Here is a 15,528-nt window from a genome sequence, read left to right as displayed (position 1 = left end):
CCACTGCTGACTGTGCTCAGGCTGTGTCAGCTGCCAGAGGCTGGGTGCCTGTGCTCTCCTCTGAGCAGTCCAGCAGTCCACAGCTGCTCAGGATTTTTCCTCATGCATTTTTCACACTTGATTATTAACTTTTATGTACTGTCTTCTCCATATCTTAATTGGTTGGTGACCTGTGTCACGAACACTGATCCTGCAGCAGCTCTGCCTTGGTCAGGCTCAAAGCTTTGTGCTCCTTTGCACTCAGAGGTTGGAAGAGGAAACAAAATCTCCTGGTCCCTCATGTCCTCAGCAGCCTGGGGACATGTGGTTGCCAGGCCAGGACCACCACTGGCACCTTGCTGGCAAGCTCAGGTTTTCCTACGACCTGTTTTCCCTCCTAGTTCTGAGAAAACAAACCAAGTTCTCCCCACTGTTAATGTTTGATCAGGACCTGCCTGTTGCTCTCTGAACTCATCCCTGCAATAAAGGCGGGAGCTGTAGCGGGCCAGGAGCCGCTGGGTGTTGGATGTGGGCCCGGAGCTCAGCCCGCAACTCAAACAGAGCCCCGGGAGCAGGGCTGGAGGGGCCCCCGCTGTCCCATCTGCCTGCTGAGTCATTTATGGGCATCTCTGTCAACCCCAGGTATCTCCCCAGGCAGGGCGTGGCAGGGATGATCCCACAGAGACACCCCAAAGATATTCCTGCTGGGAGAAGCCTGCACATCCTCAGGGCAAAGGGAAACAGGAGGGGGATGATGAGGGAGCCAAGGGATGAAGGAGCCTGAGAAGATGTGTCCTTCCACCTTGCAGCACCAGCTCCAGTTAAGTGCATCCCTGAGCCCTGAGTCCTCCTCTGTCCTGGTGCCCATCACCTCCGGGTGAGCTCTGGACAAAAGGAATTGGAGATACTCGCACGTCTCCTCCATCAAACATGGTTTTGGCTACACCCTGATCTCTGCCAGCAGCACAGCACTCCTGCTCCCAGGTTACTCATCCAAGCATCCATCCTCTGCTGAAGGTGTCGTTTCAGCAGGGATGGTGGAGGGTGTGGAGGAGTCAAGTCCCAGGCAGCCCTCACTGATCCTTTGCTGGACACCATGGAGGTGGCAGACCCTTCCTTTTCCCTCGAGAAGAGAGCTCTGAACTTTGACAGCTTATCCTCCTTCCAACTTCCCAGGAATCCACAGATCCCAGCCTCTGATCCCAGCACAGCCAGGAGGGTCCTGCCTGCCTTGTGAGCTTGCTCTGCCTTCAGCTGGGACTTGGCTCCGGCAGCTCCTCTCCACAGGGCTCAGCTCATCCTTCCCTACGGACAAACCCGGCAGCCAGCGGCTCCTCGCTGTCCAGGGACACTCTCTTCCAAAGGCTCCTTTAACAGCCCCCCCAGGATTTCTCCGGGCCACAACATTCCCCCAGACCAGCCTTTCTTCTCCTCCCGCCTTTCTTCTCCCAAGGAGCCCTCCGGGAGCAGCGGCATTGTCAGGATGGTGCCAATTAGGCTGAGGCAGCTTCCAAGAGGCAGCGCCGGCCCCGGCCGGGGGCTACTGGTGCTCATCAGGGTCTCATTGTTCGGCGGGGCCGTGGGGCTGTGCCCAGGGGGCCGGCGCGGGGCTCCGTCCCCGGCCCGCTCCCGGCTCCGCGTAGCACGGCAGTCCCTGCGTCAACGCAAAGGGGTAATTAACGGGTGATTAATGGTTGATTAATGAGTGTCAGTGAAGGGCCTGCGGAGGGGAGGCTTTGCCGAGTCCGTTCCCCCGCGCGAGCTGAGAAAAACCAGAGAACCATCAAAGTGGCCGGAGCTCCTGGAGGGGGAGAAAATCTGGTGGCTTTGGCTCTTTCTACGCTTTGTGCCTGACAATGGTCGGGATCAGTGACTAGCGTGCTTTTATGAACTGCTCCCTAGGTCTGGCTGGCACACCATGGCCACTCCGGTGAGGATGTTCCCAGTTTCCCTGTGGACACCGACGCCGGCTCCCTGGCCAGGGGGGAACAGCACAGCAGCACCCGAGGCTAAGTGTGTCTTCAACGAGGAGTTCAAGTTCATCCTGCTGCCCGTCTCCTACAGCATCGTCTTCGTGGTGGGGCTGCCCCTCAACTCCTGGGCCCTGTGGATGTTCATCTCCAGGATGAGGCCCTGGAATGCCACCACCACCTACATGGTCAACCTGGCCCTCTCGGACACACTCTACGTCCTGTCCCTGCCCACCCTGGTCTATTATTACGCCGACCGCAACAATTGGCCCTTCGGGACAGGGGCTGTGCAAGATCGTGCGCTTCCTCTTCTACGCCAACCTCTACAGCAGCATCCTCTTCCTCACCTGCATCAGCGTGCACCGCTACATGGGCATCTGCCACCCCATCCGCTCCCTCAAGTGGGTGAAGACCAAGCACGCCCGCATCATCTGTGTGGCAGCCTGGCTCGTGGTCATCATCTGCCTCATCCCCAACCTCATCTTCGTCACCACCAGCTCCAAGGGCAACACCACCCTGTGCCACGACACCACCAAGCCCGAGGAGTTCGACCACTACGTGCACTACAGCTCCTCCATCATGGCCCTGCTCTTCGGGGTCCCCTTCCTGGTCATCGTGCTGTGCTACTGCCTGATGGCCAAGCGGCTCTGCAAGCCCAGCTTCTCCAGCCCCGGCCTCCGCATGCCCTCCTATAAGAGGCGCTCAATCAAGATGATCATCGTGGTGCTGGCCGTCTTCGCCATCTGCTTCGTGCCCTTCCACATCACCCGCACCCTCTACTACACCTCCCGCTACTTCCAGGCCGACTGCAGGACCCTCAACATCATCAACTTCAGCTACAAGATCACGCGGCCGCTGGCCAGCATCAACAGCTGCCTGGACCCCATCCTGTACTTCATGGCTGGGGACAAGTACCGGGGCCGGCTGCGCCGCGGGGCCGCCCAGCGCCTCCGGCCCGTGCCCACACTGGACCTGGCCCTGGTGTCACCCTTTGCAGACAGCCTCACGGACGGCAGCCACGTGGCCAGTGTCACCCGAGGGACCGGGACTGCACGGAGTGGAGGCGGGTGCTGAGGGGGTTCCATAGCCTCAGCCCTGGGCTCCAGGAGCTGCAGCACCTCAGGGCTCCATGTGGGCATTCCCAAGTGCCCAGCTCTGAGTTGTCCCTGCCCAGCCCTGCAGGGCTGAGGGCTAGAAGCCACAGGTTGGTCCCAGCCCTGCCCTGTGACACTATGGGAGGAGGGTGCTGGTGCTGGTCAGGGCAGGAGAGCCACCAGGCACTCATGGGAATGGAAGGACACTGAGGAGGCTCTTTTGGGGCAGCAGGATGGTGTTCCATCCCTGAACTCCTGGGGACACATGGGCCTGACAAGTCACTACAGAGATTGGATACTGGTGCCTCCCTGGGCAGGCACAGCTCTCCCAGGTGACTCAGTGGTGACATGCAGGGACCAGACTGAACCTGGGGACAGAGCCCATGCTGGGCGGGTTCTCAGACATGTCCCTGTCACACTGCTGGCCATGGCAGAGGGGGAGGGACATGGCCTGGGGCACTTGCTGTCCATGAGCCCCAATAAAGCCCCTTCCCCTCTCTACACTCAGGCCTGTTTCTCCCCGCAGCATAAGGAAGAGGGACAAGACAATCATCCTCACCCCAGAGAAATCCACTGGGGCAGGTCTGGGGGGATGAGCTGGAGCTCCCCTGGTGACAGGAAGGTTCTTGGGAATTTCCCTTTATGGGTGTTTGCTCCTCAAATGTTTACCCAGTCCTTTTGTTTGACCAAGTGCCTGCGCAGAGCAGTATGCTGAGATTGGTATCAGTGCTGTTGACTCTCCCATGCCAGCCTGGCAGGAATGGGACAGGGACAGGCCTGTCCCCACTCCAAGAGCCCCAGGAGTCCCTGCAAGTCCCTGTCCCCATCAGTCCCCTGTGAGTCCTTCCAGCACATGCCTAAGAAAGGGGTGCCCGGAGTGTCATTGGGGTGTCACACCCAGCCACCACACCAGTCTCACACAGCCATGTCCCACAAGAGCCGCCCAGGCAAAGGAGATGGCCCCAGGGATGGCCCATCCAAGCCCCACATCCCTGTCCCGCCCAGAGAGACCCTCACTCACCACTGAGCCAAGAGCAGAGAGAGCAGGAGACGTCCCTCCTGAGCCCAGTTAAACCAGTAAGAGCTGCCCCTCACCTCCTATTATATCCAACGTGGCTCAGGTGCATCTGGGAGATGCTTGGCTGCACCTGAGTGGTGCAAGGGCCCTGCCAAACACTGCCCCAGCTGCAGGTGGGACTGCTAGGGAGGGGACACACTGGGTGGCAAGGGTACCCAGATGGGCTGTGCAGGGGTACAGCCACCGTGCTGCCAATCCCAACCTGTGGAACACACACAGACAGGCACTGGGAGGTTCAAAATCTGTATTGAGTATGGAGATAGCAGGAAAGGCTCATCTGGGGCCTCATGGTCCTGGCTCAGGACACACCCACAGGTCCCCAAGTCCAGGAGTGTCCCCCTTCCATCTCAGGGTGGGCTGTTCCCCCAGGCTGTTCCCACTGGTCATCAGGATGCCACCCCAAAACTCCCATGGCAATCCCTCCTCCCATGACACCCCTCCCTCAGCTTGTGATGACCTGGTTATCCCAGGGGGACCGTGCCCACGGCTGGCCCCAGCCCCACTCCAGCCCCTTGCAGGGAACAGCTGTGTCACCCACAGCCCCCCCAAACTCCCTGCAAGGGGGAGCCTTTCCCAATCCTCCCCTCGCTTCCCCCTCTCCTCCCGCCTCCCCCTCAGGCTAGAGGACCAGCAGGCCAGAGTGGGGACTGTCCCCTGCATGTCCCCCATGCCAGGCTGGCTGAAATTCCCCCTGCAAGAGCCCTCATGAGCCAGGACGGGGCCGGTGCTGGTGGCGCTCAGAGGATGTGCAGCTCGTCTGACTCGGACAGCCCATACTTGGTCTTGTTCTCGTTGAAGAGCTTGAGCAGGGCACGGATGTAGAGCTCGTGGTACCGGTCCACCAGCTCCCGGCTCGGGTTCTCCACCTTGGGCACAGCCAGCGGCTCCCCCACTGCCGGCAGGGGACAGCATCAGCCTGGTGGCCGCACGCCCGGCTCGCTGGGGACACAGCCCAGGAGGTGGCTCCCTCTGCAGTGTCCCCTCTCCCCCCAGCCCCGCTGCTCACCCACGGTGGTGATGGGTCTGGCGTAGGGCAGGAAGCCGCGGGAGCGGCAGGAGGTGAGGCCGCGGCCGTAGAACAGGCAGGGAGCGAAGCCCATCATCTTCTGGAAGCGCCGCTGGATGCTCCTCATCCAGCTGCCCTCCTCAAAGACCACCTGGCGGAAGAGGTCGTTCTCGCCAAAGGAGAAGGAGGGGACGAGGAAAGCCCTGAGGAGGGAGGGGACACGGTGGGTGGTGACGGGGCGCTGGGCACCGCCGGGACCCGCGGGGGTGGCAGTGCCGGTGCCCCAGCCGCGACCCACCCGTGGCGCAGGGCCATGCGGACGAAGCCCTTGCGGTTCTTGAGGATGAGCGTGGTGACGCCGGGCCGGCAGGACAGCGACTCGGCCGCGCCGCCGATGACGATGGCCACCGCGTTGCCGGTGCCTTTCTGGGACAGCAGGTAGCCGATGGCGCGGCGGGTCACCGGGAACAGCCCTGCGGCGGGACGGGACACCGGGGCTGTGGCACTGCAGCGCCCGGCCACCCGACAGGGACCGCCGAGGGTCCCCCCGAGCGACGGCACCCGGTGGGACCGGGGCAAGGACGGTACAAGGGCTCCCTCTGCTGCGGGCAGGGGCTGGGAAAGGTGCGGGCAGGGAGCGGTGAGGGCAGCGTGGGGCAGTCAGGGCGGAGGGAACACGCAGGGTGTGGGCAAGCAGCGGGCAAGGCGGAGGAGCGGTCCCGACAGGGTGTAGGCAAGGTGCGGGCAGGGTGCGAGCAGGGTGAAGGTACAGCTCAGGCAGGGTGTGGGCAAGGTGCGGGCAAGCTGCGAGGTGAAGCTGCCGCTCAGGCACAACGCAAGCAGAGCAGCATCCCTGCCCTGCCTCTTTCCAGGAGCGCCATCCCTCCCGTGTTTCAGGAGGGATCAGGAGCCGGGCAGGGCAGGCACCGCTCACCGCCACTCATCAGGTACTCCCGGAACAAGGGCAGGCGGAAGTTTCCGGCCAGCGTGGTGAGGAAGGAGCGGATGCCCGGGAACAGCTCCTCGAAGCCCGTGGAGCCGTGATGAAGTTGCAGAAGGCGCCGACGCAGAGGATGCCGTGGGGGTGCGAGCCGATGATGTAGTTGTGGCTGGGGGACAGGTCGTGTGTCTTCACCAGCTGCGGGGACAAAAGGAGTCACGGGAACGTGACGGTGGCAGCTCCTTTTGGGTGGTCCCACCTCGTCCCAGCGCCGTACCTTCACCGGGAAATAATCCCGAAAGTGCTTCCACACGGTCCATCGCCGCAGGCACGACAGCCTCCTGCCACCTGCAAAGCCGGGAGGGACCCCAGGAGATGTCGCCCAGCCCAGCCCAGCCCAGCTGGATCCAAGGGAAGCGCTCCCCGCGGACCCACTGCATCCCTCTTCCCACCGTGGTGCAGATGATGGAGGAGTGGAGGGAAGGGGAACATGGTGCTTTCCAAATTCTGGGAGGCACCTGGAGAAAGGGGGATCCCACTCCCATCCTGCTGCAAAGCTGGAGGAAGCAGGCACGCGGCCAGCACACCTTTCTCAGGCGTGTCCCAGTCGAAGATGATCCAGGCCAGGTAGAGCACGGGGATGAGCCAGAGGCTGGTGAACAGCAGGTAGATGAGGAGCAGGAGGCTGACGATTCCTGCGGGAGCCGGGCAGGGGGTGAGCGGCTGTGTGCCCCCCCGGGACCCCCCGCAGCCCCCTACTCACTCACCCAGCAGCAGGAAGCTGAGCACCCACTGCAGCACGGCCAGCAGCTGCAGCACGGAGCCGATGTCGCGCTGCGAGGGCCAGGGCACGGCCAGCAGCGTCCTCAGGGCGGTTTGGATGCTGGCCCGGCTGCCTGCGGAGAGGGGGACACGGCCCCCGCCCAAAACAGCACGGCTCGTACGCGGGCGGGGCCACCGGGCTGCCGCGGGAGGTGGGATGGGGAGGATGAGCAGCTGGGGGAGGAGGGATGGGATGTGGCGGGTGGAATGGAGGAGCATCCTCAGGAAGCTCTGGACCATGCCAGAAGGTGGCCCTGGGCAATCAGGGCTGTCCCCAGAGTGGGGAGCACTGGGCACTCCCAAAACCAAAAGTTCCGTGCGCCAGCGGGGCTGAGAGCAGCAGCACATCCTGCTCCATGCCCAGCGCCCAAGGGCCAGGACCATTCCTTGATGTGCTCGGGCCCACAGGGGATTTGGGGATTTCTCAGCTGGCACAGCAGGGAGGCACCACCCCCGGCAAGTGCCAAGGCCAGCAGCAAGGCCAAGCCAGGGTGGCTGGAGGTGGCCATCCCTGTTCTGTCCCCACAGTGGCAGTGCAGCCTCTCCACTCCCCCTGCCACCCCTTCCCTCCAGCCGATCTTGGTGAACCATTAACCTCCCCGGGCTGGGAGCCAGGATCCAAACTCCAAGCCTGGCCCCATCCCTGCTCCCTAAAACGGGCCTGAGGTGCCAGCCCTGCCAGCACAGTGCTCCTGGCCAAAGGTCCCAGGACAAGACCACCCCAGAGAGCCACCCCAGCCTCACAAAAGCCTTGTATTCTTGGGAAAACAACCCCAAATCTGCATGTAGGCCAGAGAGACTATCAGAGGGGCACAGGAGCAGCCCTGTCCCTGCGGCTCCCCAAGCCAGGGACCCCTGGGTCAGAGGAGAGCCACTGACCCCTGGTTCAGGAAGCTGGCAGAGGTTCAGTTCTTCCCAACTCAATCCAAAACAGAAATGGGACAAGTGAAATAAATTAAACACTGGAGCCATCTCTGACCCATGGGAGAATTTTTCAGTGGGAAATTTTTGTCCTTTTCTCCCATGCAGCACGCTGGGCTCTAGGTGATCCCTTCCACTGGCCACACATCCCCAAAATCCCAGCCACCTGCAGAACCCAGTGTCTTTTTCCCAGGGAAGACACAGAGCTCTTCCCAGCAAACTTGTACCCACCAAACAGTTACTTTTTAATTTTCCTAGCTCCTATTCCAAAAACCCCATGAATGTCCACACCACAGACACAGAGAACCCACAGGACTGTGCTGTCAGCCCCATCCACAGTGACAGGAGCCTCTGCAAACCCAACATTTGGAATTTGCAGGAGCATCTTGTGTGTAACACTCCCAAAGCCATCCAAAATTTCATCCCTGTAGAGCAACAGCGCATTTTCCTGCTGAGTTATTCTCTATTTGCTCCCAACACCCCTTTTCTCCTCAGCACTCCAAAGCAAGCAGACAACAGTAACAACCACAAGCTCCTCGCAGTACTGGAGAACCAGGAGCCATCCCAACCTTTTTAGGAATCTCTTACCACTGAGGTTCTGGGAGCAGGCTGCTATGATGGTTTTCATGGTGGCAGGAGCTCTGTGGTGCCGTGGGTGGAAAGGTGAGTTTGGCAATCAGAGGGCGCCGGGCTGTGTGTCCAGAGGCTTTAACCAGGTGACCCGAGGGACTCCGGCCCTGCTGAGGGGAGGGGACCTGCTCCAGCTGGGATTAGGGCATGGAGAGCAACTGCTGGTGCCTGGAAGGGTCACACAGAGGGTGAGGCACTGTGGCAGTGCTGGGAGGTTGCTGCTCCTTGGAAAGTCCCGGCTGCCGGTGCTGGCGGGAGCTGAATTCCTCTGGGAATGCCACATCCCCCTGGGAATGGTACCGTCCATGTTGGGGGAATGTCACAAACACTGCCATGTGACAGCCCCAGAGCCACCCAAAAATATCACCCTGAAGCTCCACAGCCACTAGACCATTGCTGCTGCTCCCAGCCCCGGGATGGGCACTCTGCCTCCTGCCCAAGGAGCCTGGAGTGCTGTCCGGAGAGGTTTGAGGGGAAAAATGACAAGAAAGAGAAATAGGAGCAGCAGGGGGTCAGCACCGAGGGGGGGCTTCAGGCCAACATCCCAAGGAACAGCGAGAACCCACAGGGAATAAATCCCTGAAGCTGTCCAGGGGTGCTCCTAGGAAGTGCTGGCTAACATCAGTGTAGGAGAGGGATAAACAAACCCACAGGATCATGGTGGAAAAGTAAGAAATGTTTCCTGGGAGATTTGGAACACACAAACCCCTCCTGTGAATTGTAGGGACTCAGTACCTGGCAGAAAGGACCACAGTGCCTGCAGGCTTTCCTGGGTGTGGATCAGTGCTGAGGACAGGGATTGCTGCATGGAAAACATCTCAACTCCAGCTGTGCCCAAATCCTGCTAACAGGAAGGAAAAACACCAAATTTCTACAGAATCCCCCTATCCCAGGGTAAGGAAGCACCATGGAGGTGGCACTGCTCCAGGTGACACAAAGTGCCAGCCATACTTTGCTTTTCCATCCCAGTATTTTACCAGGTTTGGAACAAGTCCACCCACAGCTACCAGCCCACACTGGGCACTTCCAGAGCTTCCAGCTGTGATTCCTCACCTTCCTGCACAAACCTGCTCTGTGCCAGCTCAGTCCTCTTCTCCCTCATTCAGGAATGGTGCCAGAGGGATTCCGTTTTCCCCTTTTTAAGGATTATGCTAGTGGATTTCAAAGCACACTGACTTTGTCTTGGAATACGGCACCATTTGTCCCAGTTCTGTCCCTTGTGGGCTCCATGAGAGCATCTGGGGCTCACCCCGTGGAAAAGCTCGGGATGAAGAGCAAGAAAATTTCACAGCAAGAACCAGACAGCACAAAGAGAGTTTATTTTGCTTAAAATAGAGAGGAAAAAAAAATAAATATATCCACCCACAATACAAAGAGCAGTTTCCAAATCCATGGAGCTCCCCTTGGAGGCTGCCTCCGCCTGGGAGGGCAGAGGAGCCTGACCCTCATAGAGCTGCCCCTCAGAGCTCTGGGGCACCCCCCAACACCACCAGTGCCCCCAGTCTGACATGGAATGCACACCAAAGCAAGGGGTCACATGTCCTCCTGCCATCCTGTGCCCTGTCCATCCAGGGAATTCCCAGATGCTCCACCTATGTACACTGTATTCCCTTCTCCCTCTCCAGGTTGCTCTCCCAGGATCTCCAGGCCCTGCTGGCAGACAGAGCATCAGCCCATGTTGTGCCTGTTGCCATAGCCCCGGGGGTGTGTGTCCTTCCAGTCGTCCCAGTCCCGAGCTTTCTGAAGAGCTTCCTCATCATCCTCCTCCTCCTCTGTCTCCTTCTGCTGCTTCTGCATCTCCTCATTGCTTGTACCTGCTGGAGGGGAGGGACAGTGAGGAGATCCAGGTTCTCCAAAGGCCTGCTGGGAGCTGGGCTTGCCAGACAGCAGGAGTGAGAACCTTGGAATGGGCTGGGTTGGAAGGGAACTCAGAGCCCATCCAGTGCCACCAGGAACACCTTCCACTATCCCAGGCTGTTCCAAGCCCTGTCCAACCTGGCCTTGGACAGGCCAAGCACAGTCTAGCCCAGCTGTTTTCCTAATAAAGCTTGGATTCTTCCACAGTCAGGGGTGTTCCATACCCTGCACACATCCTTGTTCACCCATCCTCTCAAGAGGCTTCCCAAACCCCCTGTTCCCATCTCTGTTCCATACCTGGAACCCTCTGTGGGGTGGACACAATTCCCTGCTTCCGGCGTTGCTCGTACCAGTCATCCACAGTCATGGTGGGCAGCCCAGGATAGCCAGCTCCAAATACCCTGTAGTGGGACAAAACCAGGCAGTGAAATCCCCTGGAATGAGCAGGAACACAGGCAAGAGGCACAGGGCTATTCCATGATCCAATCTGTGCTAAGGATGGAAGGATGTCACAAAGCAGGGGTGACCCAATTGTGGCCTGAGGGAAAGATGGAGAGGGCCTGGAGTGACAGGACACAGGGAATGGCTTCCCACTGCCAGAGGGCAGGGATGGATGGGATACTGGGATGAATTCCTGGCTGTGAGGGTGGGCAGGCCCTGGCACAGGCTGCCCAGAGCAGCTGTGGCTACCCCTGGGTCCCTGGAAGTGTCCAAGGCCAGGTTGGACAGGGCTTGGAACAACCTGCATTAGAGGAAGGAGACCCCAGGACACCCCTGGGAAGTGAAGCAGATACATGGAAAGCTCAGCATAAATCATGTGCCCAGCATGACAGGAAATCTGGTTCTCTCCCATTCTGTGCTTTAGGTGCTGAAATTCCTGCACGGATTTCAGGGAGCCACAAACTCAAGTGCAGACATGAAGGCACCACGTGGATTTCTGCACTTGATGGAATATTTTAGGCTTGACACGAGAGCAGTGCCCCAAAGTGTGTTTGGATCATCCCCATCCATACCTGGCCTGAGCAGCATCCCGGGTGAGGATGAAGGGTTTCACTGGAGTTCTGGCTGGCCGGGGAGGCCCACGGGGACCTGCTGGAGCCTGGGGATGCAAACAACTGTCACCAGGGAATGGAGGGGATCACAATTCCCCCTCTGCTTCCCATCCTAAAATTATTAAAGGTCTTATAGAGGAGAAACACCTCAGCTGTCAGAGCAATGCCCCAGGATGGAGAATCCAGGCCTGAATTTGGTTTAGATCAGGAATTCCAACTGTGCCTGCACAGGAATCACTTCCTGTGCCTCTGTGCCACCTGCTGGGGTCAAAGCAGAGCAGGAAATGTTGTTTATTGTTGCAGTGAAACATTCTGAGCCCATCATTCCATGGACACCTTGGAGGAGCTGAGTCCTGCAGTGCCAAAAAATGACCCCCCAAACCAGCCCTGCCAGGAAGCTGTGCCAGCACATCTGGAGCTGCTGCTCCCAGCAGACATCTCAGGTCACAGAAACCCTGGACACAATGTTCTGCACAGGGATTGCAGGTCTGTGGGAATGTTCTGTCATTCCAAATGGGCTGATAATACCTGGACAGGCTGCAGACCAGGAATGGAGGCTTGACAGAAACCACAAGGGTCTTATTTCAATTTCCAAATCCAATTGTTCTTCAGAATTAAGGATCTGCAGAAAAGCCTTTGCACAGCCTAGTTCAGCTCTGATATTCCAAGCTGCAGCATTCTACAGGCTGGGATTGTGGGGGAAGTGTGACAGCAGAGCCCAACCCAAAACTCAGAATTTAAAATGAAGGAAACCCCATCAGCTCATGCTGTGATCGAGCTCAATTACAACTGGGAAGTCACTGAATAAAACTCTGCCACTGAATTCCTCTGGGATTCATCCCCTCATGCCCTGGATCCCAGGAGAGCTCCCTCACCTGCCTGGCTGCATCCCTGCTCTTCAGGATCACCAGTTCCTGGTCGATGCTCTCAATCTCCTCCAGGCTGTTGCCGATCCATTTCTGGATCTGGAGGATGTAAAATTCCCGGATCTGATCCTCATCCGCTGTCCCGCTCTCCACAGAGCTGCTCATGGCGGCCAATTTGTTCTCCAGCTCCTTCTTCTGCTTGTATCTGCCTCAAACACAGCAAAATCAGACCATGGAATCATTCTTCTCCAGCACAGACCAGCCCTGGGGTCTTTACCACCCTTTCTAAAAGGATCAACCAAATTTCATGGAAGTTGTGCTGGTTCCTGTTGGAATTTCAGCCTCTCCTGTCTGTTAAAAGCAGCTGTAAAATTACATTTGATTCAGAGAGGTCTCAATGATTTTATTCTTCTCCTAAATATTGAGGAATCCTTGGAAATTGAAGCTTTCCTGGTAAAATTAAGCAAGACTGGGAACATCAGTCTCCTGGAGAAAGCAGGACTGACAAAATCAATGGGGTGGCTGGTTTGGGCTGATTCCATGTCACACAAACAGAATAAAATGCTTTTCCAAGGCATTTTTTAAAATATGATTTTGGCTTTTTGGACTTTTTGACCTATTCAGTAATTAATTATCAAAGGGAAGAATGCCCTATATAATAAACTTCCAGAGTAAATTAATTTTTACTTTTTCAGGAATTAGTTATTAAAGGGGGAACTAATAAATCCTTGTGTTTTCCTTCCCTCAATTATTGTCACCTGAAGAATGAACAAAAAGGGCCAAGAAACCTTTGGGAGATGAGAGGGTAAGGCACATAAAAGAATAATTCTAAAATAGAAACCCTTCAAACTTAGTATATAAATAATTTTTTATGCTTTTCTACACAATTTAAGTAAGTCCAGCCCAGTTTGGACCTTCCAGTGCTGCCACAATGGGCAACTCAGTGGCCAAAATCCCAACCAAAGCACCAATCACATTCTTTCAAGCTCTAATGAACCCACTGGTAAGAAACTTCCAGTTTGGAAGTCTTTGTGCTGCCAGCAGTGATTAGAGAACTAATTGTAAGATTAATTATGAAAGATTGAAGAGCTAATTTCAAGTTTTTGAGCAGTTTTTCCTCAGGGACCAGAAACTGGAGTCACCAATGCCCCATCCCATTAAACAGTGAGCTGCATCTTTTAAAATGAGCATTTTATGATCAAATTATTCCAATGCTCAGGGAAGCTCTTTTCTGTACAACCCTGCACTGCCTCAGGCTCCTGCTCCTCCCAGAGTGATTCCCAAAGCCCTTCCAACCGCACGGAGCCCACCTTTCAATTTTGGCTGATCTGCTCATGGCCATGGCCACCAGGTTGGTCTGGCTGGGGTCCCGGGGGGCTGGGGAGCTCCTGGCTTCCTCCTCGCTGGAGGTGCCGGGGGGCAGCTGGAAAGAGCCCAGCCCATAGTTCCTGCAGAGCTTCAGGAAGTGCAGGAAGTGCTCCCGGGCACTCTCCAGGTGCTCCCTTCTCCTGCTCAGGTCCACCTGCTTCAGCGTCAGGGCTCCCAGCAGCGCCGGCAGCAGCATGAACTTCAGGTCGGCTGAGGCGATCTCCTCCAGCTCCTCGTTCTCACTGCCAGGGAGAGAGCAGAGAACAGGAATGGAAGTGGGAAAGGGGCTGGAGTCATCCTCGGAGGGGCGGCTGAGGGAGCTGGGGGGGCTCAGCCTGGAGAAAAGGAGGCTCAGGAGGGACCTTGTGGCTCTGCACAACTCCTGACAGGAGGGGACAGCCGGGGGAGACTCTGCTTCCAGGAACAGGGACACGATGAGAGGAAAAGGCCTCAAGCTGAGCCAGGGGAGGGTCAGGTTGGACATCGGCAGGAATTTCTCCATGGAAAAGGTGGCCGGGCCTTGGCAGGGGCTGCCCAGAGAGGTTTGGAGTCCCCATTCCTGGAGGTGTCCAAGGAACGCCCAGACGCGGCACTCAGTGCTCTGGGCTGGGTGACAAGGTGGGGATCAGGCACAGGTTAGACTCAATGGTCTTGGAGATCTTGTCCAGCCTCAGTGATTCTGGGATTCTGTCCCGCTCCACCTCTGCCCTGCCCGGGACCCTCCCCATCCCCTCAGACGCGTCCCCTGAGCTCACCTGAACAGCTCCAGCTGCGTCACCATGGCCGCCGCCCGCTGCAGCGCGTCCAACCCCTGCCGCACCTTGTCCTGCACGGCCGGGGCTCCCGAGGAGGGCTCGGTGCTGGCCTCCAGCTCTTCCCACAGCCGCCGTCCCAACGCCAGCAGCTCCGCCAGCCGGGGGCCGCCCGCGCCCGCCTCCGCCATCATGGGCCGGGAACGGCGCCGCCGCCACTTCCGGCGCGGTCTGGCGCGACCGTACCCGCCCCGGCCGCCATCTTGGGGAGGTCACTGCCATAGGAACAACGCGGGGCGACATCTTGGGGAGGTCACGGCTGGAGTTACGGCGGGCGCCATGTTGGGGAGGGCACGGACGCAGCCGGGGCGCGGAGCCGCCATGCTGGTGAGGGCAGGCTGAGGGACAGCGGGGCTGGTGGGCGCAGTGATGGCCCCGCGCTCGTCCCGCGGTCCCGGAGTCCCCGCGGCGGGCGGGTACCGCGGGCAGGAGCGGCTCGGAGCGGCCGGGGGCCCTCAGGGGCCTCCAGTGCCCGCACGCTTTTCCCTGCCAGGTCCTGCCTGGTGCTCCGGCCTGCACGGGTCCTGGCAGGGAGCGCTGGGAGGGAGGCTGGGAAACGGGAAAAAAATGTGGATAATTAGATAAATTGGCAGAAAACATCCGTTTTCCCGCTGTATGAAAGGGGGACACAGTGGAGATCCTCGACAGGGACAGTCAGTAAATATCAATTTATTTGTGTAAGCGCAGCCCCTTCCTATTCTCTATTTTTTCTACAGTACAAGTGGAGCATGCAACCTTTTTTTTTTTTTTTTTCTTTTTTTGTTCATTTATTTCACTCCTAAAATCTCTAAAATTCAAGCAGGCATCAGGCAGGTTAGGGTTAAATCTGTGCTTTTAGGAGCAGGTTATTTCCCTTAGAAATACAGGTGATTGACCTGGCTGTGAGCAAAGTATGGATGTAGCAACCACTGCTACTACTCCTGAGTAATTCTAACTCAGCCTCTGAGGATGACTCAGTTTATGATTTACTCTGTTTGTTTCCTTCATGCCTGTGTCAGATTGTGCAATGAGTTGTTACTCAGAGAGCCCAGGAGTGCTGTGGGTCCTCCAAACCTGTCTGGCCCCATTTTGCTGCTGGGAGGATCTCCTGGATATTCCCAGTGGGATGGCAGCCCCAGAGGGGGGTTCACGGC

At 57.9% G+C, this 15,528-nt stretch overlaps 3 protein-coding genes across 4 annotated transcripts; 1 reads left to right on the top strand and 2 right to left on the bottom strand.

The window, feature by feature from the left end:
- The first annotated feature begins 1,897 nt into the window (after positions 1 to 1,897).
- P2RY4 (pyrimidinergic receptor P2Y4) lies at positions 1,898 to 3,023 on the top strand. The gene is given in 2 exon segments (XM_036402144.1): positions 1,898 to 2,230; positions 2,232 to 3,023. Coding segments are annotated over 2 exon segments (1,125 nt in total).
- Positions 3,024 to 4,731: 1,708 nt separating this feature from the next.
- Positions 4,732 to 8,487, bottom strand: LOC118698669 (diacylglycerol O-acyltransferase 2-like). The gene is given in 9 exon segments (XM_036402145.2): positions 4,732 to 5,013; positions 5,128 to 5,330; positions 5,426 to 5,600; positions 6,062 to 6,169; positions 6,172 to 6,265; positions 6,345 to 6,415; positions 6,655 to 6,762; positions 6,835 to 6,963; positions 8,399 to 8,487. Coding segments are annotated over 9 exon segments (1,083 nt in total). The 5' UTR covers positions 8,439 to 8,487; the 3' UTR covers positions 4,732 to 4,858.
- Positions 8,488 to 9,735: 1,248 nt separating this feature from the next.
- Positions 9,736 to 14,532, bottom strand: IGBP1 (immunoglobulin binding protein 1). Of its 2 annotated transcripts, none has more exons than XM_036402446.1 (6): positions 14,339 to 14,532; positions 13,526 to 13,825; positions 12,225 to 12,420; positions 11,311 to 11,396; positions 10,595 to 10,698; positions 9,736 to 10,257 (listed from the first exon to the last, which is right to left on the bottom strand). In XM_036402446.1, the coding sequence occupies exons 1-6, from the start codon at positions 14,527 to 14,529 to the stop codon at positions 10,109 to 10,111; spliced, it is 1,026 nt and encodes a 341-aa protein (XP_036258339.1). In that variant the 5' UTR covers positions 14,530 to 14,532; the 3' UTR covers positions 9,736 to 10,108. The 2 variants fall into 2 exon arrangements, with proteins under 2 accessions (XP_036258339.1, XP_036258340.1); XM_036402447.1 differs by having other exon boundaries at positions 9,736 to 10,254.
- Positions 14,533 to 15,528: the final 996 nt, after the last annotated feature.

Source organism: Molothrus ater, chromosome 14 (genome assembly GCF_012460135.2).
Source record: "Molothrus ater isolate BHLD 08-10-18 breed brown headed cowbird chromosome 14, BPBGC_Mater_1.1, whole genome shotgun sequence".
Lineage (NCBI taxonomy): Eukaryota > Metazoa > Chordata > Aves > Passeriformes > Icteridae > Molothrus > Molothrus ater.
The sequence above is the reverse complement of the archived record's forward strand: the minus strand, read 5'-3'. Positions and strand labels throughout refer to the sequence as shown.